Below are 26,273 nucleotides of genomic sequence, written 5' to 3' on the forward strand. Positions count from 1 at the left end.
TAAATGTACAGCTGTGTCATTCAACATTTGACATCCATGCAGTTACATTCACATCAATCCATTGTGAATCTTGAGCTGCAGGGCTCTGTAACAATTAGGACACAAGCAGCTTAAAATCCTTAGGGGGCTGGCAAGCACACGACTGTACTGGAGGTAGGAGAAAGAACAACACAATTATGCCAGAAGTTAATAAGTTCAATTAGTAAAAGCAGATACTTAGAAGCAGCAGCTTGAAGCCTCAAAGCATGTAGTGCTATGATCAGAAGTAATGCATAATTGATGGATTTTCTATATTTATTACATCCTGGGTCAATATTTCTGGCTCTTTTATTGCTTTAATAAATTGCTTATTTTAGCATGTGTGTAAAAGAACCAAACAAAGAAGTAAGCATAACTGTAATAAATGCAAAATGCTGCTTTCACATTAGGTGCAAGACTCACCTCTGTTTCTGACTTGACCTGTTTCTGTAATGACTGGCAAGTAGCAAACCGTAGATCACTGTCCTCCAAATCACTGTGTCCTTCTCTGAAATAGTCAGCTAGAAAGGAAGCACAAGCAGACAAGATTATTAAGGCAAAGCATTCTTTGCTGAGACGAAAGCAAAGCACTCAACTGAAGCGAGAACATCTTTTCATATATAAATACATAAAAATACATAAAGACGTAAGGGAGCTCAGCTGATTATCTTAGCCAATTAACTAACCACTGGCATCCTGTTGAATGAGGGAAGAAATAAGCAGAATGTACTGCCCAGTTATAGAGACAAAAGTAGAAGAGCTGGCTTCCACCTCAAGTCACAGAATCACACAGAATCACAGAATGACCCGGGTTGGAAGGGACCTCAAGGATCATGTAGTTCCAACCCCCCTGCCTGGCAGGGCCACCAAACATACACATTTACTAGATCAGGTTGCCCAGGGCCCTGTCCAACCTGGCCTTGAACACCTCCAAGGACGGGGCATCCACAACCTCCCTGGGCAGCCTGTTCCAGGGCCTCACCACTCTCCTAGTGAAGAACTTCCCCCTAACATCCAACCTAAATCTTCCCCCTTTTAACTTAAAACCATTTCCCCACGTCCTGCTATTGTCAGCCCAAGTCCCACATAGCTAAAGTCTGAAGAAGGGCAAAAAGCTGTTACTGTTAATATTATTTAATAAATAAATACATAAAACAAGTCTTTCCCCTGTTTCAGGAAATTTTGTGGGTCAGCTTCCCCCTTTCAACCTTCCATCGCTATTACAGTCAGATATGAAGCACAAAGGCTTGCAAGAATACATACATCAAAGATCCTTTCTGTTCTCCCAGGATAACACAGTTAATACTGATTTCCAGAAGACAACAAAGCACACTGGGAAAGAACTGTTAGGTTACATGAAATACAGATTTGTATCATTATTTTTCATACGTAACCTTAACTGACACAACTATGCCAACAAAACCTTTAAGCTCAAACCAGGCCACATCTCTAAATTGCCTCGTACTTCTATACATGCTGCTTATGGGAAGAAGCAAAATATCTGAGATTGATCTAGATTGCCTTCAAACCTTCAGAAATCAGAAAATAACTTGGGATTAATTCTGAAGTAGGTGTTGTTTTAATCCCTCTGGTAATTAATGAACCTGTGGTGATTTCCAGAAGTCTGGCTATACTGCTTTCCCTTCCATTTCTTTCTTTCTTTAAATACACAAATTGTCACACTTCTTGACAGCTCTGGTACTGCCAGGAAAGATCAAAAAGCTTTGAATCTGGGCATAAGAACAGTAATTTCCCTGAGCCACTCTCCAATAGCAACTTATTTACAGTTCCAGTAAGACTCAATAAGCTCCAATAAGACTCAAGACTGCAGTCTTCCTCAAGTGATATAAACACATTCTGGATTGGAGAAAAATATATACAAGAAAGTACATGGGATGTTCACAGGTGGCTATTGCCTAAGGTTATTGAGGAAAAGAAATAAACCACTGGCAATACGGAACAGACTTCTAAATCCCATAGCTTCAAGCAGCCCATTCGTAGTCTTCAATCGTTTGTCAGTCAGGAAATAATTTGAGGTAGCATAGAAATAAGTTCTCTTGTACAAAATAAATAAACAAAGAAATAAATATATATATATGCAAAGATAAAGCCACCTATACAATCTTGGTGGCTGAAGATGAAAAATTACATTAATCAACTACTTTCTTGAGTACTGCTGAAGAAATGGATTTTCACCTACACCAAGGAGCAACTCGCACAGCTATGACAGAATTCAATCAGAACTGAAGCTTCCAGGATTAACTCCCTCAGAGCACAGCAACATGTACCAAAGTGTACTAACCTGTTGTTCGAGACACCTTTCTCTTCTTGGGACTTGGTTTAAAAACAAAGCAGCCCTGGAGAATAGCAAGAAAAATAAAAACTTCAAAATCAGCATCAATCTGACTGTGACTCCTGAGGTGAATTTGCTCCCTGTTAACCTTATTGCTCCACTAAACCAACAACTAGAAATGAACTGCCAGCATCTTATGGATACCAATTTGTTTACTGTGCTTTATTTTCCCATTTCAAGCTGGAAAGGCAGTGGAAGCAGTGTCCCAGCATCTCTGTGAGGAACTTCTTCACCTTTCAATCATGTTCTTCATTGGGTAGATCAGCAAGAGAGGAATGAACAGAGGTGATTCAGAATGATGCAGTCACTTACAGAAAGCCAATGATAGCCCTTTTATCTACAGAGGCCAAGCTCATCCCAACTCAGAAAAGATCACAGGATCATAAAATCATAGAATGGCTTGGGTTAGAAGGGACATTAAATCCCACCCAGTTTGAACACCCCACCATGGGCAGGGTCATCACCCACCAGGTCATGCTGCTCAGAGCCCCATCCAACCTGGTCTTGGACACCTCCAGGGATGGGGCACCCACAGCTTCTATGGGCAGCCTCTGCAATATCTCACTACCGTCTGAGCAAAGAATTTCTTAGAATCATAGAATCCTTAGAGTTGGACAGGGCCTTTGAAGGCCATCTAGTCCAACTCCCCTGCAATGAGCAGGGAGAGACACCACAGCTAGATGAGGTCACCTGGGTCCTGATCCAGCCTCACGTTGAAATTGTCTAAGGATGGGGCACCCACCACATCTCTGGGCAACCTGTTCCAGTGCCTCACTGTAAGACTTTTTCCTTACATCCAACCAAAATCCACCCAACTACCTAAAATCTAACCTAAATCTCCCCTCTTTTAGTTTAAAACCATTCCCTCTTGTCTTATCAGTTTCAAACTGCGCAAAAAAGTTGGTGTCTACTGATTATCATGAATTTAACTACCTTTAAGATTATCCAGTTCCAACTCCACTGCTATAGGCAGAGACACTTCCCATTATAAGCTCCCAAGTACTAGAAGGCCACTCATTCCCTAACTCTTGCTGAGGGGTTACTGTGCTAAAGAAATAGTGAATAAAACCCACAAATGTTCAAGACCTACAGACAGACTGACCCAATCATTTATTTCCCAACAGAGACATCTGTATAAACAAAGACTAGTGAACTCAACCAGATAGTTCAGCCAATGGTAAAAGAGTGATCAAACAAAAATAAAGCTCCAGAGTGGAATTCAATATTGCTCACAGATACTTGTCTGTTGGATGACTCTGGATATGTTAGTTCTGTCTTGATCCAAATATGAACTCTAATACTAATACCCATATTGGCCTCTGAAAAACAGCCTTAGGAATCATAGAACTGCTTCAGTTGGAAGGGGTCCTTAAAGACCATCTAATCCAACTGCCCTGTAAGGAATAGGGACATCCACGGTAAGGCTTGATTGCTCTGAATCTGACTTGACCTTGAGCGTCTCCAGGGATGGGGCATCCACCACATCTCTAGGCAAGCTGTTCCAGCACCTCATCACTCTTACTGTTAAAAACATCTACCTTGTATCTAAACTAAACCTTTCTACTGTTACTTTGAAACTACCTCCCCTCGTTCTACCACCACAGACTCCGCTAAAGAGTCTGTCCCCTTCTTTCTCATAGCCTCCCATCAGATATGAAAGGCCGCCCTCACTTCTCCAAGGTGAACACCTCAGCTCTCTCAGCCTGCCCTCATGGAGAGGGAGCATCCTCCAGCCCCTGATCATTTATATTGTCCTCCTCTGTGCTTAAGTCAAATGAAACATAAGTGCTGTCCACTGAATTCTTTACAAGTGTTGTATTCCCAAACACCACTCAGCGTTGCAAAGGCCAGTACGTAAGATGGCCAAGTACCACACAAAGATCACCGCCACAGGACACAACAGACCCGAGGCTGCAGCCCGGCTCCCCTCAGCCGCCCTCCGCCCGTTCGTTCCCTTCATTCCCCCCGACCTCACCTTGGAGAGGGACCGCGTGCTCATGGCTCCAGCCCCGCGCTCACGGACACACGGCAACAGGAGGAGGAGCGGCAACACCAAGCAATGCCCTCGGAGCAGGCGCAGTGCTGGGAAGGCCCAGCCGCTGTCTATGGCGGACACTGCGCCCCCACAGAGCACGGAATGGAGCCGCCCTCAGGAGGCGGAGCGGCGGGGGCAAGGGGCGGTGCTGACCTCCTACAACAGCAGCATGGCGGCTTGTGCCTTCCGAAGGAGCATTGCAGGGCAGGTAGGCTGCGCTCCTCAGCTGGAAGGAGCTCTCCTCAGCACGCAGGGAGCGGGGGGTTTTCTGCTGTCTGTTGTGCTTATGCTTTTTGTGCTTTTGTTTCAAATGTAGCTCGCTAAAGTTTTGGATTTGCCACCGGAGAACTTAATAAAGTCCATCTCTGCGGTTCCCGTCTCCAGAAAACGGTAGTGTGTGAGATTAGTTCTGCTGTGCTCATCTCTGTTGTGTTTGTTTGTATGAGGCTTTAACGGGTCTTTAGGGGAAAAAAAGAGAACACAAAGCTCTAACCTAACTTACCAGCCCAATTGTGGGATACCCAAACCCCATTCACAGAATCACAGAATTATCAAGGTTGGAAAAGACCTAGAAGATCATCCAGTCCAACCATCACCAATACTTCCCAGTTAAATCATATCCCTCAACACAACATCCAGATGTTTCTTGAACACTCCCATGGTCGGTGACTCCACCACCTCCCTGGGCAGTGCATTCCAATGGTAACAGCGGGTAAATGGCATTTATTCATGAGTGTGGCCCTAGTTATTCTGAATTGGGAATCTTGCTGTATCTATTTTAGCTCTGTATTAGAATGAAGGTGATACTGAGCCTTCAGATGTAGTTATGCTTGCCAATTGGGTTTGCCATACTCAGAGTCAGCTTGGATTTATCGTATCTCCCCATCATTACAATGTATTTCTTCCCTGATTTTCATCTGTTCTTTTATTCAGGCATGATGCTGATTTCCAGCTTTCCGTTGCTTCTATAGAGGAAGGTAGTTCTAGTGATTGCTTAGCACAAGATCTTCAGCTCCGAGCTCAGAAGCTAGCTGAGAAGGTATGCTGCCTTTAACAGGCCAGTCTTCCAATCCCTTACTGCTTGAGATTGAGGTTTGTTAAAAGAAGTGTTTTTGTGGTCACTTCAGGCCACGGGGGATGGCAGTAGCTGAGGCATCAAGTTGAAAATGGGATCAGAAAGGTGATTCTAGGGTTTGAAAACAATCCTTCATGATCTACAAAGATGTGACTGGTGCCAATGAAGAACACAAACTAAGTAGTGGCAAAGTTAGATGCAAAGAGGCACTAGCAAGAAAGCAAATGTGCAAGAAAGATTGTTTATCTGATTTAGAATAAGTTTTAGAAGCAGTCGGTAGGGTTGCTATATGATCAGGAGTTAACAAGGATGAACAAAACAGTTGCAATATTATTGAGGTGCTGAATTGTTTCTTCATTTCATTCTTCACTGCTGAGATGCTGAAGAGCTCCATACCTTAGGACCACTTTTGTAATAGGTGAATATTCTGAGTTAGGCAGAGGAAGGGCTGATGTTGCTCAGACAGACGTACCACCGAAAGGTCTGAAGCAGCATAGTAATGCAGTGCGAAATGGGGCATAATATGCTTGGATATGCTGAGCGTTGCTTGTCAGAAAGGTCTTTTATTCATTGGCTTTTAGTTTTTATCTGGGGGGCTGATTTTGCTTCATCTTCACACAGAATCACAGAATGACCCGGGTTGGAAGGGACCTCAAGGATCATGTAGTTCCAACCCCCCTGCCTGGCAGGGCCACCAAACACACACATTTACTAGATCAGGTTGCCCAGGGCCCCATACAACTTGGCCTTGAACACCTCCAAGGACGGGGCATCCACAACCTCCCTGGGCAGCCTGTTCCAGGGCCTAACCACTCTCCTAGTGAAGAACTTCCCCCTAACATCCAACCTAAATCTTCCCTCTTTGCTGAGGGGGAACTTTTTTCATTATTATTATTACTTTTAATTTGTATGCCTCTACGTAGTATAAAGATAATCTGACCGGAGTCTTAGGTGTGAGGAGGTCTGGTTACTGTAGTACTGTATCATACTTGGAGGAAAGGTTCTTAAAGCTATGGAGAGGCCAAGTGAACTCTCCTCATACTAAAGAGATGAAAAACACAGGAATGCTAACGTCAGCTTATATAGAAAACATTTAGCAGAGCAAACAGTATGGAGCAAGTGCAGTGGGAATTTTTCTGTCTGCTTCTTAATGTTGGTAAGAAGGACCTTTAGTAAAATGGAAGGGTGGGAAATCCTGAGTCAATCCAAGAAATATTTATTCACGTAACTGATGCATAAACAATAGAATTTGTTGTTGGAGCTTGTAAAGGTTAAAGAACTTAGAGCCAAATCATTCTTTATCAGTGGAATTGATTCAGTGATCCATTTCCAGTTGCATTCAATCAGATAAATTGCGTGTTAATTTAATCTGCTGCAAATATGAAATTTTGAATGGATTGAATTTAAATTCCCCTATTTACCTGTTTTCACGGGGAGTGACTGTTTTATCTTGTTCTTACAGCTAAAGTGTGATGCTATAGTGAGTGAAATCAGCACTGGTCCAGGAACAGTGAACTTCACAATAAACAGGGAATTGCTAGCAAAGGTGAGTACAGTATTTCAGGTGTGTTAAGGTAAAAATAAATTCCTGAATATAAAATACTCAGTCTTAGATATTTTCTATGTAGAGCTGCTTATTTTTCATCGATTATCTCCATGGATCCCTGATGCTGTTCCATTACGTAGGCTTACAATTTGCAAAGAGGGTTACAGAGGTGTATCTTTTTGAGAAGAGGTATAACTGTGGTAACCACGTTCTTCTCCCCAGTCTCTGTTCCAAAAGGCTGATTTGACAAATCCTTTGAGTTTCTGAATTCAAGATTTTGATCTTGCATACGAAGAGTCTTGATTAAGATAGGAAGGATGGTAAAAAGATATCAGAAATAACAGTATTTGACCACAGATCATAGAATCATAGAACCACAAGGTTAAAAAGGACCTATAAGATCATCTAGTCCAACCATCCTCCCTTTACCATATCTACAGGAAACCACTAAACCATATCTCCTAGCTCCCTATCCAGGTGCTTCTTAAACACTGCCAGGGATGGTGACTCCACCACCTCCCTGGGCAAGGTCTACTGTCTACAGGTACAGATAGGTCTACTGTCTACAGGTACTGGTACAGATCTACTGTTAGAACAGCAACAAAAAGGAAGATGTGTTTCTCAAAGCCTGGTGTCTGACTGAAACTGAAAGCTTGATTTGTTAAACCAGTAATTTAGACTGCTTCAATTGCAGTCAGTCTGGATTATTAGCAGGAGCTTCATAAGGACAGGTGTCTGTCTGGCACTGTTAGACTGGGACGCGAATGAAAGCTTTGCTATGCCAGTTGAACTAACTTGTGAAGCAAACTCCATTGTTGTTCTTCAAGGCCTTAATCTGGGCAGTTCTTATGGAACAACACTGTGGACTTAGGAAATAAGCTTTCTGAGTAAGAAATCAGGTCTTACCTAACGCTGATGAAGCTCGCTTCCTACCAGGACTTCTGTTGAATCACTTGAGCTCGTAGCTGTCTTTCACTGAGCGATAAGTCTCTTGTGAATTGCTAAGGCCTATGCATTCCTATCGATCAGTTGCTTTATTTGTTGCTGAAGGCATCTCTTGAAACTTTCATCAGCTGTCTGTAATCCATCACGATCAGAACGTAACAGCTTACTATTTGCTGAAAGAATGATGTTGGTGTTGAATTTTATTCCTGGGCATGGTTTGACAAGATTCTGTGTCTGTAGGTGGATTCTTGTCAGTGTAACGGTTCAAGCAAAACTGTGTGTCTGGCCCAGTTGAGTTTTATTAGAAAAAATGGGAGTAGAACACAAAATGTTACATTCTATCACTAAGGAGATATAACTAAACTCTGGCTTTCGCTAGGGAGGAAAACATATATACTGTAAATCTGATGGTCTGTGTGTGTGTTTAGCTTGCCTTACATGTCATAATGACCACTTCATTAAAGGTTTCTCTACAAGCGCAGTTCACTTATTCTACTTTGATTTTTCTTGCCAAACAATTTTACCCACCTCTGACCTCAGAGGTGGGTAAAAAGCAACTTTATACTGAGTGGAATGAGATTTCTACTTGAGTTCCTGTTGTTAGAGGCCTGTATTATCTTCAGGAAGTTTGTGCAATACTTAGAGCTTCATATATTGGGTTTTGGAGTGTACTGGCTTCTCTGTGACAAACTTCAGTATATAGGGTGCCTGCAGGTACTTAACTCGCTGCCTGAATGTGTTGCTGATGTTATAGTAGAATTTGTCTTTCCCCCAGACTGTTCTTCAGCTGTTGAAGAACTATTTTGAGGAGTTTTAGGCAGTTTCCATACTTCAAATTAGACAAGCTTTAGTACAGAGTCTTCCTAGTGTATATATAGGCTTGCAGGTAGGGAAAGGAATGAAGGGGTGTTTTGGCACATGTGGACTAAGTAGGTGGCTTGCTTTGGCACTCAAGGAATAGAAAGCAGGCTGGCTTTTGGTGACTAGAAAAATACAGCTGTTTTAGAAGAATGTGAGTGTATTAATTTTTTTATATTTACTTAATCCTTGTGGACTTAAGTGATTTGTAGTTCTAAGGAAGTGTGAATTCCTGCAAGTCTCCTGTTTTTTCTCTTTCCCTGTTCTATGTGCGCACACACACAGAGTGGAAGCAGCTTAAATTTCTATTACTAACTTTAGAAGTAGCTACATCTTCTCTGGTTTTGTTTCACATAAACCTCTGACTGATGTTTTTGATCCTGTTGTTATTAAAAATGATCAGACTAAGGTCTTGGGCTGTTGTTTCAGTTTACCTGCAGTGACTTGATGAAGAGGGTTTTACTGTAACTGTCTTGTCTCTTAGGTGGGCTTTAGTGGAAATCATGAAGTCAGGGACTCCTAGACTTTTCACTTAGATTTCTTAAAGAGAGGAAAAAGAGGGGTCGTGGTCAGGGTAAATTTAGACTCCTATTTATGTGAGAACTCCTTTGTTTATATGAGGCCCCTGTTCTACCCATGCTCTTTGACTGACTTGACTTTTCTGCCTACCAGTTACTTCTGGGTGATTCTCTTGGCCTTTCATGTTGTCTAACTAAACCAATGATTTTAGCAAGACCTGTGCTTTCTGCTTGTAAGTTTTTACCAAAATCAATGCAGATTTTAACCAAAATCTCTGCTTACAGTTTCTCTGATTTTATTTATTTATTTATTTTAACTGAGCTTTACACATTTAATGGCATTTCTATCTGTGTATGATATCTTGTTTGCTTGGCAGATCAGCCATCTAATTGCTAATGTGAAAGAAAGGCCGTGGGATTGGGGTTTTGTGTGGCTTGTAAACAGTTTTCCTTATTGCATTTTCTGTTGCTGAAACCTGTTTTCACCTTTTTTTTGTCTTCCCTCTGCTTTAGACTGTTCTGCAGCAGGTGCTGAAAGATGGCACACAATATGGAACCAAAAGTGAACTTTTCTCTGCCGTGCCTAAGGAAAAGACAGTGGTGGAGTTCAGGTAGGCACACGTGATGAGTCCTTTAGGAAAACTGCCTTGTCTGCCGATTGATGTTCATTGCTGTAATGTATGATGCCTGTCAAATTAAACCATGTTTATGGTATTATATTCAGCTATGTTTAGTTCTGTGATACATTTGCCAAGCAGAATGTTATATCCAGGGAACTCAGGGTTCTTAGTCAGAAAGTCAGCACTAACCTGGAATTTGGGGTGTGAATGTTAGAGCTGAGCTTCCATTTCATTTTTATAGGACAAACAGTTGTGGGCGCACTACTTTTTCCTTTTGTTGATAAAGAAACTACAGCCTATAAAGCTGAACTATTTTGTAGTATTTTCCAGGTAAATGCTTAAGACAAATTAATAATATGTCTCTCTTGGAAGCTTAAACTGAACTGAAATACAAGAGATAAGCTGAACAAAACATTTGTTCACACTGTAAAGCAGTGTTGGAAGTTTTTTCAGCATAAGGATATGCTGTTTCCCAGTGTCGAAGAAGACACTTGGTAGAATAAGTCATGGTATCACAGAATCACAGAATGACCAGGGTTGCAAGGGACCTCAAGGATCATGTAGTTCCAACCCCCCTGCCTGGCAGGGCCACCAAACATACACATTTACTAGATCAGGTTGCCCAGGGCCCCGTCCAACCTGGTCTTGAACACCTCCAAGGACGGGGCATCCACAACCTCCCTGGGCAGCCTGTTCCAGGGCCTAACCACTCTCCTAGTGAAGAACTTCCCACTAACATCCAACCTAAATCTTCCCTCTTTTAACTTAAAACCATTTCCCCGTGTCCTGCTATTATCAGCCCTTTCGAAGAGTTTACTCCCTTCCTGGGAGTAAGTTCCCTTCAGGTATTGAAAGGCTGCAATGAGGTCACCCCGCAACCTTCTCTTCTCCAGGCTGAACAAGCCCAACTCCCTCAGCCTGTTCTCATAGGGGAGGTGCTCCAGCCCCCTGATCATCTTTGTGGCCCTCCTCTGGACCCTTTCCAATTTTAAGGTATTGATTATAGGTTTAAGATATTTATTCTTGTATACAAATTCACCTGTTCCAGTATCAGATTTGTCTCTAATAACAGTGTGAAGAGAATGATTTGTATGCCCAAAGCATGTAAAAAGAGGGGTGATAGGGTAAGTCCTTTGTCACTTGCACAGTTGGAGTTTAGGTGGTTTGTTGTGTTGGTTTTTATTGTAAATGGCTGCTAATATTTGATAGAGAGATGTGCTGTCTGGAACAGAAGCTGATCAGAGAACTGTAAGGGAAAACTGGGTTGAGTTCTTTTGGCAATGTGGCAATCCTGTACACTGAACAAACGTTATTTGTGAAAATTTATTACAGCTCCCCTAATATTGCCAAAAAGTTTCACATAGGACACTTGCGTTCCACAATCATAGGTGAGTATATTTCTCAGTGTTTCCAGAAAGGGCTGCTTTGTCTTTGTGATTCACTTCACAGGGGAGTGCTGTGAACCTTTCACTCCCCTCATGGTGTGGCTGTGTCAGGCTCTGCTTGCTAATTAAAAGCCTTTTACTCATTATGTGGTGAGGAAGGAGCGTGGTGTGTTGCTGGCAGATTTATTAAGTCACACATAATATAGTTTTATGTCTGCAAACATTAAATGAAGTAGTTCAAAATTGTTCCACAAAGACACCCAGCGCAGTTTCCACTGAGGTGTTATGAATATCATTTGAATTTTAAATGTCTGATTTGCGCTGGACTGCAGAGCAGTCACATAGTTATGGCTCGGTGGCTGCCTTGAAAAACATTTGCTTTTGTGTGTTAATTACTTGATGCCACTATTGCTAACGCAATTGCTGCCATTTGTAATGGAATAATTAATTTGTTTATTGTGCAGTATTTGAATGGCAAGTAGAAAACATTACTCCTCTCTTTTTATTTTTTCCTCTCAATGAAATCTCTAGATGAGCACAAGACCCTACAGCATCTGTAGAGCCAATGTGTTATTTTTAATAATGTAACATGTATAAAATTAGCTACATAAAATTAGTAATGCTGCCTCTCCACTGCCTGGAGGTTGAGTGTTGTATTTTGGGCTCTTTGTTTCACTTCTGGAGCCTTCCATGTAGAAAAACGTATTTGGAATAAAAAAGGGTCTGTATCTGTAGATTGATGTTTGTCTCAGAAAGAGAATGAAGTGCCTACAGGAAATGGAATGGAAAGAGATTGCGCAGTATAGCACGGTGTTACTGTAACAGAAGACATCAATACTTTCTGCATCCTCTTTATATCAGTGTAGTGATTAAAAGGTACCCTTGAAGCCCAGAAAAATAGAGGGAGGAATGCATATATTTCTTTGTAATTTGGTAATATGGAAAAGCTCAGGAGAGAGAGATGAAGCTTTTTTGTTGCAGCAGCAAGTAGAACAAAGATGTGCTTATGTGATATTGAGTCTGAACCATATTAGGTTCATAGTGTGTTAGGAGAAGGGCTCAGTGCTGCTCGGTGACTTAGTGCTGTCTGCGTAACTTCATAATAAACAGCAGTTTGTGAATTTCAGTACTTGCTTAACTTTGTACTATAAGGTTACCTGGCTGTGGAGTACAGTTATGCGTGCTGCCATGTATTTGTGAGTATGCAAGAAGCCCTTAAAAAGTGTTCTTCATGTCTATGCACATTGTAGTATGTGCATGTGCAGACAACACTGGTACAAACATACATGTCTGTATGAGACGTTTCACAGCATCTATCAAATGCAAAGTCTTTGTTTTTTAATTTTTCTTGCTCAAAAGATTATTGCTTTCAGTTTTGAAGGATTTTAGTCACTGTAGTGGAGCAGCCCATCTGATTGTATTCAAAAAGGAAAGCAAGTCATATGGAAACAGGAAATTGATCGTGAAAAATGTAGGATATGTACAGTTCTGAATAACACCAATTTTGATTCCTTACCAGGAAATTTTATAGCAAATCTCAAAGCTGCACTGGGACATGAGGTAACAAGAATAAATTACCTTGGTGACTGGGGCTTGCAGTTCGGTATGTTTTCATATTTACTTATTATGTTGTGTAACACGGTCAAGGTTTTTGACTTCAGTTTTTGCAGGCATGTTCGATTCATCCTTGGCTCGTAAAGGCTCATAAAGAGCATTATTGTGTTCACATGCATATAATGTCTTCTTAAAATATTAACAAAACCCAGTCTGATTCATCAGCAGTATGAACTATACCACCGCTCAAGAAATACGGGAGGATATTCTCCCTACAGTTCCTCCTTACCTCAGCAGTTCTTCTCACACAACTTATGTGTTATTTGGGGTTTATTTTTAGAGCACGGGGTAAATATTTTGTGTGCGCTGATTATATTTCTGGAGCCCCAGCAGCTGAATGGGCTGCTGTTACTGCCTCCAGGCAAAATGTATGTACATTGCCACGTCTGTTACGCCTGTGATACTGCCTTCCTTACTCATATTTTGCATGTGGAAGAGTAAACTTGTTAACTTGCATGTGAACTTACGCCGTTTGTGTATACATAACAATAGTGGTGTGTTTGCTTTGAAGTATTCTTAGATGTAGTTGTCTTTGTGTATGTGGTAGCATTGTATTCATCTTTTGTTGTTGCTCCCTCTGGAAAGAAGTTTCTTATTCCTAGAGAATAACTCGTTTGCACAGCAGCTGCATCTTGAAAAGTTAAAATCTGAACTGTTTTTATTATTAAAGACATCCTAGTACTTCCCCCCAAAATACTCAGTTTCCTTTAAAAATGTAGCAAAAGAGAAGTGTGTAGGTAGAGAATGTGGAAGAGAATAGGCCCTAGAAAGCCATTGATCTTGCAAGCGTGTGTGTGTCTGCATGCACACACATACATGCTTCTATCTTCTCTGAAATGTCCATCAGATATAAACACTGAGAAATTCTCTCGTGTGCAGCCCTGCATGGATTGACAGCTATTCTCTGACTGGAATTCATTTCTGTCTGAATTCTAGATCTGTGAGTATTGCTCTCATGTGGCAATTGATCCATGGGAATCACTTGAAGGGGCGTATATACTTGAAGGGAGAATATAAACAGGAGGGGGAATGGATGTTTACAAGGGGTGGTTAGTGACAGGACAAGGGGGAATGGTCTCAAACTGAAACAGGGGAAGTCTAGGTTGGATATTAGGAAGAAGCTTTTCACCCATATGGTGGTGATGCACTGGAACAGGTTGCCCAAGGAGGCTGTGGGTGCTCCATCCCTGGAGGCAGTCAAGACCAGGCTGGATGTGGCTCTGGGCAGCCTGGTCTGGTGGTTGGTGACCCTGCACATAGCAGGGGGGTTGAAACTGGATGATGGTTGTGGTCCTTTTCAACCCAGGCCATTCTATGATAACCTCACAATTTTTGCTCAGTCTTCCTGAAAGGTATTTAGTTCTACTCATTCTCCCTCTAGAGTAAATTCCTGAGATTGAGAAAGCTAGAATGTCCTTATGAACATGAGAGCAGTAATGGAACACCTTTTCCTTTGTGAAACTATTTTTTTCACAGCTTCTCTGTCATGATCCTACTTCTGCTCCAGCACTGTTTTATAGTAGAGTTTCACTTTACTCAGGATGTATTTCATAGGAATTGAATGCAGAAGGAGTTAACCTGAAATTAAATAAATTTCATCATTCATATTTCTTTCACTTTTGCCCCTTAGACGTATTTTTTATCACCAGCTCTTATATAAGGAATGTGGCAATGGCAATTATGCAATGAAATGCATTGTAGTTACCTCAGTTGAGGGCTGACCTCGTTCATTCTGTCTTTGAAGATACTAAAATGTACTCACAAGTCTGAATATCAGTAATCATGAATTACCCAGGTTGGAAAAGACCTTGAAGATCATCAAGTCTAACCACAGCCTAACCATAGTACCCTAACTCTAACAACCCTCTGCTAAATCATATCCCTGAGCACCACATCCAAACGGCTCTTAAACACATCCAGGGATGGCGATTCAACCATGTCATGTATTTTTTAATATGAACCTTCTAGAAACTATTATCAGTCTGACCATGAACGTTACCTACGTGCATACCTGTTGTCCAGAGAACAACTGTGAAAACTGTACTTTAACGAAGTGATTTCAACTGTAGTTTTCCAAAGGGCTGCTCCCTTCTTTATTTGGGCTGGCTCAGCTCAAATACATGACAGGTTTTATATCAAACAACGCAGTCATGCTTCACAAAATTATAGCATAGGAATATTAGTATAATGCTCCTTCCCCAGCAGCAGTGCTATAATTAACAATCTGTCAGTGTTTCTATTACAACTTCTATCATCAAAAGCTTTTAAAAAAATAATAATTGAAAATGAATTTTGCTGAAACATGGCAGGGCAGTCTTCAACCTTCGGGCAGTTTTGGTGCAGGTTTCTTAAGGTAACCAATCTTAGGCAATCTGTCTATCCATCTTCCTGACACCCTGCTGCTAATAAATTCTGAACACGCTGGCCAGCCTGAGCCAGGTCTGAAGAAAATGTCTCAGAGAACAAAATTCTTCTAGTTTTCTGACAGTTGGCAGCCAAGTAAGGATAGAATACAATGTAGTGCCCTGAGGGATAGAGAGTTAACTTCTGTGCTTAGCCTGTCAGCTCACCAGTCAGCACATCAAAGTCAAAATCAGACCAAACACGTGCTGTGTCTTGCCAATAATTGGCACATGTAACAGGGGCTGGATGACAGAAACCTGTACAAGGTTGTATTTGGGCTGAATGGAAGATGTAAGTCTTGCTAGGGGGTTGGAGTATGAATCCAGCATGGAAGAGTGGAGTGAGTAGGTACTCTGATATCCAAGAGCACAGTAGGAAACCAACATGTAATTGCTCATAAAACAAGCTGTCCTTAAAGAAACTCCCTTTCAGTAGGATCTGACTCATTTTGTTTCCTGGACTCTAGCTTGTTTTTCTTATCTAAATCTACCACAGCTCCGTGTTTCCAAGAGGGAAGTTCTTGAGATAGTGCTGTTTGTTTAGCTGCAGAGTTTTTCAAAGGGGTGCCTGCGTGCCCATTCCTCAGCTGCTGGCTTTACATCAGTCCAGGTCTTTGTTAGCTCATGGGGGAGAAACAACATGAAAAGCACCTTCAGATAATCTAAGAGGCTACAGGGTTCGTGTTGCTGGATTACTGAATGAGTGAATGAGCCCTTTTGACTTAGACAATAAGATTGGGATTTGAATTTCTTGCCCTTTCAGATGGCTTTCGGAAAGTGCTGAAGCCAAATCAGATACGTGAAAGCAAGCTGCACATTCTCAGCATTCAGAAAAAATGTTCCCTTAAAAGTATTGCATGAGTGGGATGTGAAATACCATGTTGCGTCCCAGTTTCTATTGTCCTTGAAATGATAATACTGGTAAGGGAGGAAGCCAGACAAGGAGTTCTGAGCATGTTCTGTCCCTGGACAGTTTCCTGCATGCAGCTTCTTATTTTCAGCTAGTTGCTGCATAGCATCTAATTTTGTCTACAGATCCAGAAACAAATTCCATTTTTGAGGAACTGAAAAAAATCAACATGGTGTTTCATACTAGTTTCCAGCTGTTAGAGATTTTTTTTTCATGCTTTGTCATAACAAACTATGCTTTTGTTTTGCTTTTAGAGCATACGCTGTTACATTACTCAGATATGTAAGGAGATCTGTTTTGTTACATACAGTTTTAAGACTTGCCTGTGAAAAACAGCAAAACCATATACTGTGGGTTCTTGTCTAACTCTGTATTCAATTGTTATTCAAGGCTTACTAGGAGTGGGTTTCCAACAGTTTGGCGACAAAGAAAAGCTGAAATCTAGTCCTTTGCAGCACCTTTTTGAGGTAAGTTCAGAGAAGACCATCTGGGGACTTCAGAGAGCAGTCCATTTAACTTAGCTATCAATTTTGCATGGAGTGGTGTGTCTGCAGGGTCATCATGGATTCGTGTAACTCGCGTTGGGTTTGAAGTACTTTGTTGAGAGATGAGTGGCCATGTCAGCAGAGACGTGTTTCATCAGCTGGAAAAACATGCCACCTAAGGGGAATAATTGAACGGATGGTTGGCTTGCATTGGCTGCTGCTGCTGCCACTGACAGCTTGACTGCTATCACCATCCACCTACCTAACTGGTACGATGACCAGAAGAGCCAGTGGTAGGTGCAGTTTCTGTTGACAAGGATTCATTGAATGTCTTTCAACAGCAGGGAAACTTTCATTTTGGTTGCCCGCTTTCCCTTTTGGTTGCCCACCATAGCACAGTGCAAGTGTTGCAGACGACATTTCTGTGCATCATGGACAAAACTCAGTGGACTCTCCACAACTTTGTGATAGTTGAACAAGTCTTGTTTCTTCAGAACAAATACAGTTTGGGTTGTTGGTTTGCACTGTCCAAATACGTGTAAAATCTTATAAGTCAATATTTATTTTCTCCTCTATACCAGTACCTGTGGCTCTTGTTTCATATAGTGCAGTAAGGGGGAGGGTGGGAAAGAGGTTTCTTGAATCTTTCAATACTGAAAGTTATCTTCCAGTGGCAACATGTGCTGGGTGTAACATATATAATATGTGAAAGAACATGAGTTATATATCTACCTGTTCAAATTAAACTCATTCAAGGAATGGCTGACATTCCATGCTCCATCCTTTAAAGGAAGGATCTCAGATGCTGTTGGGGCTTTCTCCTGGTTCCTGTACAGCAGCCTCAAAGTGTTCTCATGCTGCAGAGCTGAGCTCTGCTTTACTCTCTGACCTGGATGTGGAAACTGTTGCCAACGCTGGTGTTTGGACAGTGTGTCACAAGATAACTCTTCTACACCTACCTGCTTACTGGCAAAGGAACAAAACATGGTTGAATACAGCCTGGATATAGTACAATGGAATACACTGATTTCAAGACACAGAAGCAGTCGTATTCTTTTGATAACGCACTGCTGTCTATTATTTAATTTTCATTTATAATTTCAGTCTGTTCTTAGGATTTAAAATGTGCCTACTTGAGTTTCATGGTCAAGCTTTAAAAAACAACCTATTGCAGCAGCATGTAGGCTTTGTGACCTTAAAATTGCTTTTAAATTTAGTGAACAGTGTTCAGTTGAGCTATAAAAGAGTCTAAAGCAGTAGTTGTTTGAGACTGAGTTGCACTTTCTCAAATATTCCCTACTTTTAACTTCCTTAGCTGAGTTCCCATTTTCTATTAAGTTCAGGGATGTTTCAAAGTAGTAATGCTCTGCTGTTGTGTGAAACTAACCTTTCCTGTAGTTAATTAAAAAGAAAAGTCCATGACATAGTGTCTGTATAAATGGATGTGTGCATAAACGTGTATTTCCAAAGAGCATACCTTCCATTTTGGCTAAGTTGGGTGCAAATATGCCTTTCACATTATTTTTGTTTTATAGCATCACAGATGGGGAAGGGGTTAGAGTGTGTGAAGCTACTGTTTGGGGCAGAGGGAGCATTGTTCTTGGAAAGGGTTGAATTTTCCTTCTACTTTGTTCCCTTTTTTGTGCCAGAACTAAGCAAACATTAATCTTTCAGGCTTGTCAGCAGAACTCTAAAAATCTTGGGACATAAAAGGAAGGGGAAAAGTTCAAGAGTTTTGCTGTGGAAGCTTATTTTTATAGACTGAAGCCATTTGAGCAAGATGTTCTTGCAGGAATGAAGTGTGTATTATCAGGATTGCCATGATTTGGGGTCTAAACTCTTCAGATACTTAAAAGCTAATCAGCACTGAACTGTTTGGATCTAATTAAACAGTGTAGCCACTAATTACTTTAATTACTTTCACATAATACTTTTAAAAATCTTTTATGTGGTATTTCAGAATGTTACATGCAGAAAGAATCATTGGTTAACTCTTTAGCCTTTAGATGTAAAGGAATTTGCTTATGATCAAGAGAGACAGTTTTGGTGTGCCCAGGTAAGATCAGCTAACAGAGAAGCTGGCAGTACTTGTGGCAAACCGGCTGCATATGTATGTCTAGTCAGGTGTGGATGTTCATATGCTTGATTCCAGCCACAGACAGGACATATATTAGCATGGATATGGAGTACTGAAAATAATCTGAGTGCATTGAGACACTGGCACAGGCTGCCCCAAGAGGTTGTGCATTCCCTGTCCTTGGGGGGATGGTTGGATGAGGCCCTGGGCCACCTGATTTAATGGTTGGCAGCCCTACCCATGGTAGGGGGACTGGAACTAGATGATTTCTAAGGTCCCCTCCAACCTAAACCATCCTATGGATTCTATGTGTCTGGGATTAGGATTACAACTGGGTTTTGCTTTGGGAGATTTTTTGTTTGCTCATTTGGTTTTAGTTTTTGTGGGTTTTTGTTTGGTTAGTTTGGTGGTGTTGTTGGGTTTGGGGTTTTTTCTTTGTTTTTTTTTACAATGTAGGGTGTACAAAATCCATCTAGGGTGCTGCTTTGCCATCTCATTTTTAGGCAATACAGTTGTTTTAAGTATCAACTCTGTGCTTCTCTGAAGGAGAGTCTCTAATTAAAAGTCTGTGATGGTTTCCCTTTCATGCAAATGATTTTCTTCTGTGTTTCACTGTTGCAGTTATTTCAAGGTTAGGAAGACGATGGTAGCAACAACAGTAGAGAATTATGAGATTAGTCTTGTTTCAAGATAAGCTGTATGCTTTCCTGCTGAAGTTTAGACTATTCATTCATCCTTTAAATAGGAAATCTTCTCCTTTAATGCAACTTTAAAATTTCTGAGATTAAAAATGTCACCTTTAAATCTGTTTTGTATTATTCTTGTAGAACTTTGGTTATTTTTATTTGAGGAGAGGCTTATATTTCTTCAACATTTTCATACCATTTTATTTTAGGTGTACGTACAGATTAACAAAGCAGCAGCAGATGAAAACACAAAAAAGCTGGCCATGGATTTCTTTAGAAAGTTGGAAGAACACGATGAGCAGGCATTGTCGCTTTGGAAAGAATTTAGAGACTTCAGTATTAAAGAATACACTCAAATTTATAAGGTACAAACAATCCACTGCTTTTTCTGTGTTGTTGGTAAAATGGTCTCCTTCCATCTATTGGTCCATCTATCTAATTGTCAGTTTACACAGCACCTTTTCATCCAAGAGACTATGACTTAAGAAAGGAGGCTGCTATAATGTTGTGAATTCATTGCCCTTCTGGTAAAGTTTACAGTGTTGTGGGGAATATGTTTCTAAATATGCCAGGTTATGCTCCCTCCTGTTTGGAAAAAACATGGGTAACATCTATGTAGAATGTCATTTTAGTTGCTGGCAACTGATACAGATTTCATTTAATGGAGTCCATATAATTGACCTTTTGACTAATTCTCCCTATTTAGAAGCCCTAAATCTGAGATTATGGTGCTGAGCAACAATGCAAATCAGCGCTAGCTAAATGCTGCTCAGTTTTGTTTTGTTTGTAGTCAGCAACAACCTACTCAGTTTAAGTTTCCATGTTATAAATTTATTGGGTGATAATACTGTTCTCACTTTTCCAATCTGATATTGTAATTCATGCAGAGCTGTGTATGTGACAGGTTAAATTGACTGCAATAAACTAAAGCAGCAGAGATTACAATAGTAATCAGCATGTAAGTTACCTGCAGGTAGAGCTAAACTAACATACTGCCATCTGTTGTATAATGTAACCTCAAGAATGGAGCCAGATGCCCACTCTGATGGGAGAAGTTTGTGCTGTTGACCACAAAATCACTACTGTGAATTTGTGATACAAGAGTGGAAGTACACCTCCTGTCACCAAACCCAATCTCTTGGTATTAGTGGCATATATTCTTGGCCCAGAACCAACTGAATCCATCTGAAAATTAGATACTAGATTCATGCCAAGTATTCTAAATTAAGATGTCCTAAGTAAGGCACAGTGTTGGTAATTCTAGTGGAAACCTGACCTGTTAGGGTAGGTGGACTACTGGGCTGTGTGTTCCACTTCATCATGATGGTATGGTCATGCATTGCTGATGATGTTACAGCCAGGTCTCACACTCACTGTCCCTTTTTAAACAATTAAATACTTAGAGGATGAACTGTCAGCTTTTACTGTCTCCAGTTTAAAACCTTGTCTCTTTTATACTAGCGCTTTATGCTCCATTTTGGCAGTTATTCAGCTAATCTTTACAGGTGTACTTTCAGCCTGCCTCGTAAAAACGATTTCCGTGTGCATAGCAAAGTCTATGAGCAGCTTCTGCTTTTTTCCATCTTTTAGTGTTCTTCTGAAAGAGGGTTGGTCTCAAGGCCATGTAATTTCTACTCAGTCCACTGGTTTCACCTCCAGCACAGTAAATAATGGTGTACCTCAGAACTTCCATACTCATCACTCTTTCTGGTTTACTCCTAACATCTTGTGAACAGTATATCCAACAATGAATTCAGCTCAGGGACATTAATTTTAATGCAGAAATAAAATCAAAATCTAAGTGTCTTTTAACACCAAAGAGACATTTTTTTGGGAATAAAATCCATTTTAGTTCTCTATCTGACCTGTGGCACAGACCTATCATTGGACTTAATTGGAAGAAATTATCTCAGTCTAACTGCGTTTCTCTTCTTTCATGTTCTTGGAACCCTTCAGCGTCTAGGAGTGCACTTTGATGAGTATTCTGGAGAATCATTTTATCACGAGAAGTCCCGGGAGGTTCTAAAGATGTTGGAGGATAAAGGGCTCCTTCAGAAAACAATGTATGACCTGGTTATTCAGCCTATTGATGTGCTTCTTTTAACATTTCAGTTATATTTCATATAGGATGACTGACATGTTTATAACCTAAAGAAAATTGTTTTCTTTGCATGTTTTCGGTAGTTATTCTAGTAGAAAACCAACAGAATTTGAGCATTCATAGCAAAAATTGTTTGCCTTTTCTCATGACACAGAAACCTGGCCATAACCAATTAGGTACAGTGGCAGTAGTTAACTCCTAATGGCCTTTTCAGTGTTGATTAGTTTGGTAACCACATATGCCAATTAATATGCAGAGTTAGCTAAGATCCTTGCCTTACTGCACTGCCTGGCTGAAATGGAAGGGAAATTATATTCACAGAATGCACCAGAACATGGTGAGGTGCTTGTTTTTTTTTTTTTACTTCAGCAGTAATAACAACAAACTTAGAGGAATAGTCTTTGATAAGACTTCAAGGAAACAATCCTTCAAGTAATGGGGTCTCATGACAGGAGGCCTCTCTCTGTCTTACCTGAGGTTACTTGTATTTTTGTATTGGGATTGCAGTTCTTCAGCCTTCTCTCTCAAATTGCAGAAAAGGGACTGGAGTTGTGGATCTTTCAGAAAAGAAAGACCTCTCATCGCTTTCCACAGTCATTCGTAGTGATGGGACATCTCTTTATATAACAAGGCAAGTAATCTGTCTGTGGTTATAAGGGTTAGTTTGGCCAGCAAGACTTTGTATATATACATTTATCACTGATGGTGCAGATTTTGCAGCTTTTTATTTCTGGGGTGGAACACTTTGACTAATAGGTAATTATAACTGGAAATAGCAATATAAATACGATGGGATGGAAATGGCTTGGAAAAACAACTGGTTTTAAATACTTTTCCTTCCCTTAACAGTCTATTAATAAATCTCCTCCTTCCCTAAGTAGTAACACTTTCTCCAGCTGGTAACTTCAAAAACAAAGCTGAGAACTCTTTATCTAATAAACAGCTGGCAAATAATGAAGGCTTTAGAAAAACCTTTTCTGTTTACTTACAATGTGATGCAGAAGAAAATGGTTCAGTGGTGGTTCATTGACTCAGTGAACCACCAGCACTGTACCATCAATTTCATCACTGTTTTTCTCCCTTTTTTCTCCAATTCCTTGTGGGTATTTTGATGTGAGACTTGATAACTCCTAATACCTTTGGAAGGTACCTCCTTTAGGTGCCTCACCCTTGGAGACATGCACATACCTGACTCCAAGAGCACTTCACCTGCATGATAAGTAATTCAACTTGATAATCACTATCAATCACAAGTGGGCATACAGGCATTTACTCTAGTCTCCTCAGTTGCTGGCACCATAGTGACCAGTATGACCTGAAGTCCTCAGTTTCAGTGACTGACACTTAGGCTTCCAAACACATACATAGACACAGGAGAGAGAGCCCCCTCTCCCAGGTAAGTTAGAAATGGAGTCCGTTGAGAAGGGGACAGACAGTACAAACTAGGTAAAGGCTGTGGCCAAGTCTACTGACCAGCAGTGTTTCTGAGCAACCGGCCTCTTCTGTCTCTTTTTCTGCCTTTTGATTCCAACCCTGAACATCTCATAAATCTTGTGGAAGTGCAAAATGCTGTTGTTTCTGTCTCATGTGTCTCGTGTCCCCTCAGCATTAGAACCCAGAACCTAACGTTGAACACTGGCTTAGTTTTCCAGAAGAGGGTTGTTCCTTTTATGTGTCCCAGCAGACTGGTTTTCCTCTAGGCAGAAACCAGTTTTATTATGCCCAAAAAACATCTTCTATGTGATTTTCTTAGCTAGTGGTTTAAAAAATAATTTGAAGCGCCTCTATTTTGTGTAAGGTATGCATACATTCTAATACGGCACTCCATCTCCCCTTGACAAGAGTAGGTGATTTTCTTAAGTGGCAAAAAGTGAGGTGTGTTTAATTTTAGTGGAATTCCCAATAGTTTCTTACTCTCTTTCAGAGATATTGCTGCTGCCATAGACCGAATGAATAAGTATAACTGGGATACTATGATTTACGTGGTAAGTAATTCTAGATTCTCTGAACACTTTGAGCCTGACTCCAGCAATCTGGGGGCCTCTTGCTCCCAGATGCGACTGGCACTGATTGTTTTTGGCAATGACAGGGACAGGCTTCACTACCCAGAGGCTGTGCCACAATGTGGTGGTACTTCTTGATTCTGTTTCAGTTCACAACTCACAGAATGGCTGAAAAAACAGTTTTGGGGCTGTTCTCTGTTTGAAAAATTAATTGCAATTTGTTTTAAAGCATTTTTTTCCTCAGTTGACATTGTATTTTCTATATGAATGTTGACAGTAATGTTTTTAAAGCTGTTAGTGTTGTAAGGGGTGGTAGTATTATAGATGAGTACTCTGAAATCTAAGTTTACTCTGAGTCCTTGTATATTATCGGTGATGTAAATTTCTTTAGCTTTGAACAGTGTAACTTCCAGTTGAGTCACATTCTTCCTTTTATTTTCAGCCTTCCAGAAGTTTCTACTGAATTGTCTTTCCAACGTGTGATCATAGTTCTCTATTTTATGTTGGTTGGTTGGAGGTGGTGGTGGGTTTACTACCTCTGTCTGCTCAGTACGTTTTAGATCACTGACATCAGAGAGCAGCATGGCCACGAAAGTGCAATGCATTAGGAGTCAGGGAAGCATACAGCTAGTTCATGTGGCTGGGTAATTATCTCTATATGTACTCGATAGCGTAGGTGCCAAGGGAGAAGGAACAATGAGAAAGAAAACGAGTGGGTATTTTGCACAAATCAGGATGTGGGCTGAATGTTAAGCTAATGGAGTGAGCTAATGTGCACGCTCCATTAGATTAACGTGTATGGAAACGGCAGTCTTAACTTTATGGTTCAAGCTCAAGCCTAGTAACTGAATGTTTATATCCCTAAGATCAGCTTGTTTTTAAGTTGTAATGCTGTAAATCAGTGCGTTCACTGATTTATATTAAAAGAATCCTACTTAGTTTGTATAAATGCAGTGATACGAGCATAATGTCCAAAACATTCTAAAAAGCCTTTTGGCTTTCACAAGGAGCCATGTTAGTCTGTGTAGATACAGCACTGACACACACATGATTGTGTTGGCTGTATCACTGATGGACTCAAAGAAGTGTTCTCTATCTTAGCCAAAGGAGACACATATTTTGTTGCCACATATTTCAGCTGTTGCATTTTTTACTTCTAATGTGTCTTCCCAGGTCTTATTCTGCTTGCAGTGACTTACTAGCACAGCATCTGTGGTGCTATCTGTTTGCATTAGAAGGTTATCCCACCTGAAGCGTTTTCTAATGTGCGCTAATTCTGTTCCTTAGACAGACAGAAACCAAAGTAGTCACTTTCAACATTTGTTCCGAATATTGAAGCTCATGGGTTATGACTGGGTAGACAGGTATGTATCCATGAATTTTAGTTATGTATTATTTTCTAAGGGTGGGAGGGATGGAAGAATGAGGTTATGTATCATGTGATGCAAAACCCAGAAGCCTTGGCAGCCATTGAGTGGGATTTGATTGATATAAATCATTGATTTAAAAGGCTGATAAAAAAATGAGGGAAAGGGAAACAGTCATTCAGAGCCATTGTGGCACAGCTTCTGGGATGTTGTGTGATCACATATTAAATGATTATTTCTCGAACTGTGATATTTTAGGAGACATCTGAATCATGCTTCAGGCTTGCAATATCTGTTGCAAGGAAATAGATCCCCACCATTATTCATTTTCATTACCAGTCTTGTTAGCAATCTGAGCAAAGGTCAATAACGGATCTGCAGACTAAATCATATTCCTCTGTGACAGACTGCATGTCTTTTGTAGTTAAATATAGGATTTTAGCTTTCGGAAATATTAGTCTGCCTTCTTTCATAGCCCTTAGAGTTGTACTAAAATTACCTCAGGATATGGATCCAGAATAATGCTTGGGATTATTCTGAGCAGAGGCAGTGAATGTTTTATTATTAGCAATGATTAATTATGCTTTTAGTTTAACGTGACCACACCAGAATTACGATGACTCCCTTTCTAATCTTATTAGCAGGTTTGTGTTGCCACAGTAATGTGTTCTGTCCACATCCTGCCTCTCCTCAATGTATTGCACCGAGCCCTCTGTACTAAAGCTAGCAGCAAGAGAGGTTTCCAGGAGCACACAAACAAGCAGGTTATCGCAGTTCTCATAGTTTTCTCATTAAATAAGGCATACAGAGTTTTAATTGCCAACATGGGAGTTACTGATGATGTCACCAAGCTTCCCACATTGGAGCACTGTTTATTCAGCTGTTACTGCTGCTTCCAGTCAGAATCTAGCTCTAAACCAACACTGCAAACGTATCTGTTGATTATAATGTAATCTTAGGTCCTGGTGCTTTTCAATGCAGGTGCCAGCACGTGTCTTTTGGGCTAGTCCAAGGGATGAAGACTCGGAAAGGAGAAGTTATTTTCCTGGAGGATGTTCTAGATGAAGTTCGATCGAGGATGTTAGAAAACATGGCTTCTGCAAAAAGTTAGCTATTTCAGGTCCTATTCATTTCTGTCAATGTTCTGTGTTGATCTAAAACCTGTCGTCTCTTCTGCCTTTTGCTTTCCCCTTAATCAGAATAATCATAGAATGGCCTGGGTTGAAAAGGACCATAATGATTATCCAGTTGTGGGTGACAAGTCAACAGTAGAGT

The 26,273-nt window shown here is 40.7% G+C and overlaps 2 protein-coding genes across 7 annotated transcripts in view; one reads left to right on the forward strand and one right to left on the reverse strand.

Annotated features, from left to right (window-relative positions):
* ORC3 (origin recognition complex subunit 3) overlaps positions 1-4,496 on the reverse strand; it is a 30,217-nt gene extending 25,721 nt beyond the window's left edge. For all 4 annotated transcript variants that reach the window (XR_014944865.1, XR_014944866.1, XM_085543699.1 and 1 more), the window contains exons 1-3: positions 4,347-4,496; positions 2,321-2,375; positions 442-539 (exon numbers count right to left, since the gene is read on the reverse strand). Coding sequence is in view for 1 of the 4 variants with exons in the window: in XM_015858896.3 (XP_015714382.2) it covers positions 442-539; positions 2,321-2,375; positions 4,347-4,370 (177 nt within the window). In the remaining 3 variants the exon portion in view is untranslated. The remainder of the gene's footprint in view (positions 1-441; positions 540-2,320; positions 2,376-4,346) is intronic.
* A 54-nt stretch (positions 4,497-4,550) lies between these two features.
* The window catches only part of RARS2 (arginyl-tRNA synthetase 2, mitochondrial), a 28,218-nt gene continuing 6,495 nt past the window's right edge, over positions 4,551-26,273 (forward strand). For 2 of the 3 annotated variants that reach the window (XM_085543700.1, XM_015858897.3), the window contains exons 1-14: positions 4,551-4,614; positions 4,723-4,796; positions 5,340-5,445; positions 6,944-7,027; positions 9,862-9,959; positions 11,301-11,356; positions 12,873-12,956; positions 16,670-16,746; positions 19,737-19,892; positions 21,484-21,590; positions 22,164-22,259; positions 23,553-23,613; positions 24,919-24,995; positions 25,980-26,104. In XM_085543700.1, coding sequence (XP_085399826.1) covers positions 4,576-4,614; positions 4,723-4,796; positions 5,340-5,445; positions 6,944-7,027; positions 9,862-9,959; positions 11,301-11,356; positions 12,873-12,956; positions 16,670-16,746; positions 19,737-19,892; positions 21,484-21,590; positions 22,164-22,259; positions 23,553-23,613; positions 24,919-24,995; positions 25,980-26,104 — 1,240 coding nt within the window. In that variant the 5' untranslated portion in view covers positions 4,551-4,575. Of the gene's footprint in view, positions 4,615-4,722; positions 4,797-5,339; positions 5,446-6,943; positions 7,028-9,861; positions 9,960-11,300; positions 11,357-12,872; positions 12,957-16,669; positions 16,747-19,736; positions 19,893-21,483; positions 21,591-22,163; positions 22,260-23,552; positions 23,614-24,918; positions 24,996-25,979; positions 26,119-26,273 lie in introns of all 3 variants that reach the window. The other variant, XR_014944867.1, reaches the window with a different exon arrangement.

The sequence above is a fragment of the Coturnix japonica genome, chromosome 3 (assembly GCF_054131305.1).
Source record: "Coturnix japonica strain WE chromosome 3, WE-NBRP24, whole genome shotgun sequence".
Taxonomy (NCBI): Eukaryota; Metazoa; Chordata; class Aves; order Galliformes; family Phasianidae; genus Coturnix; species Coturnix japonica.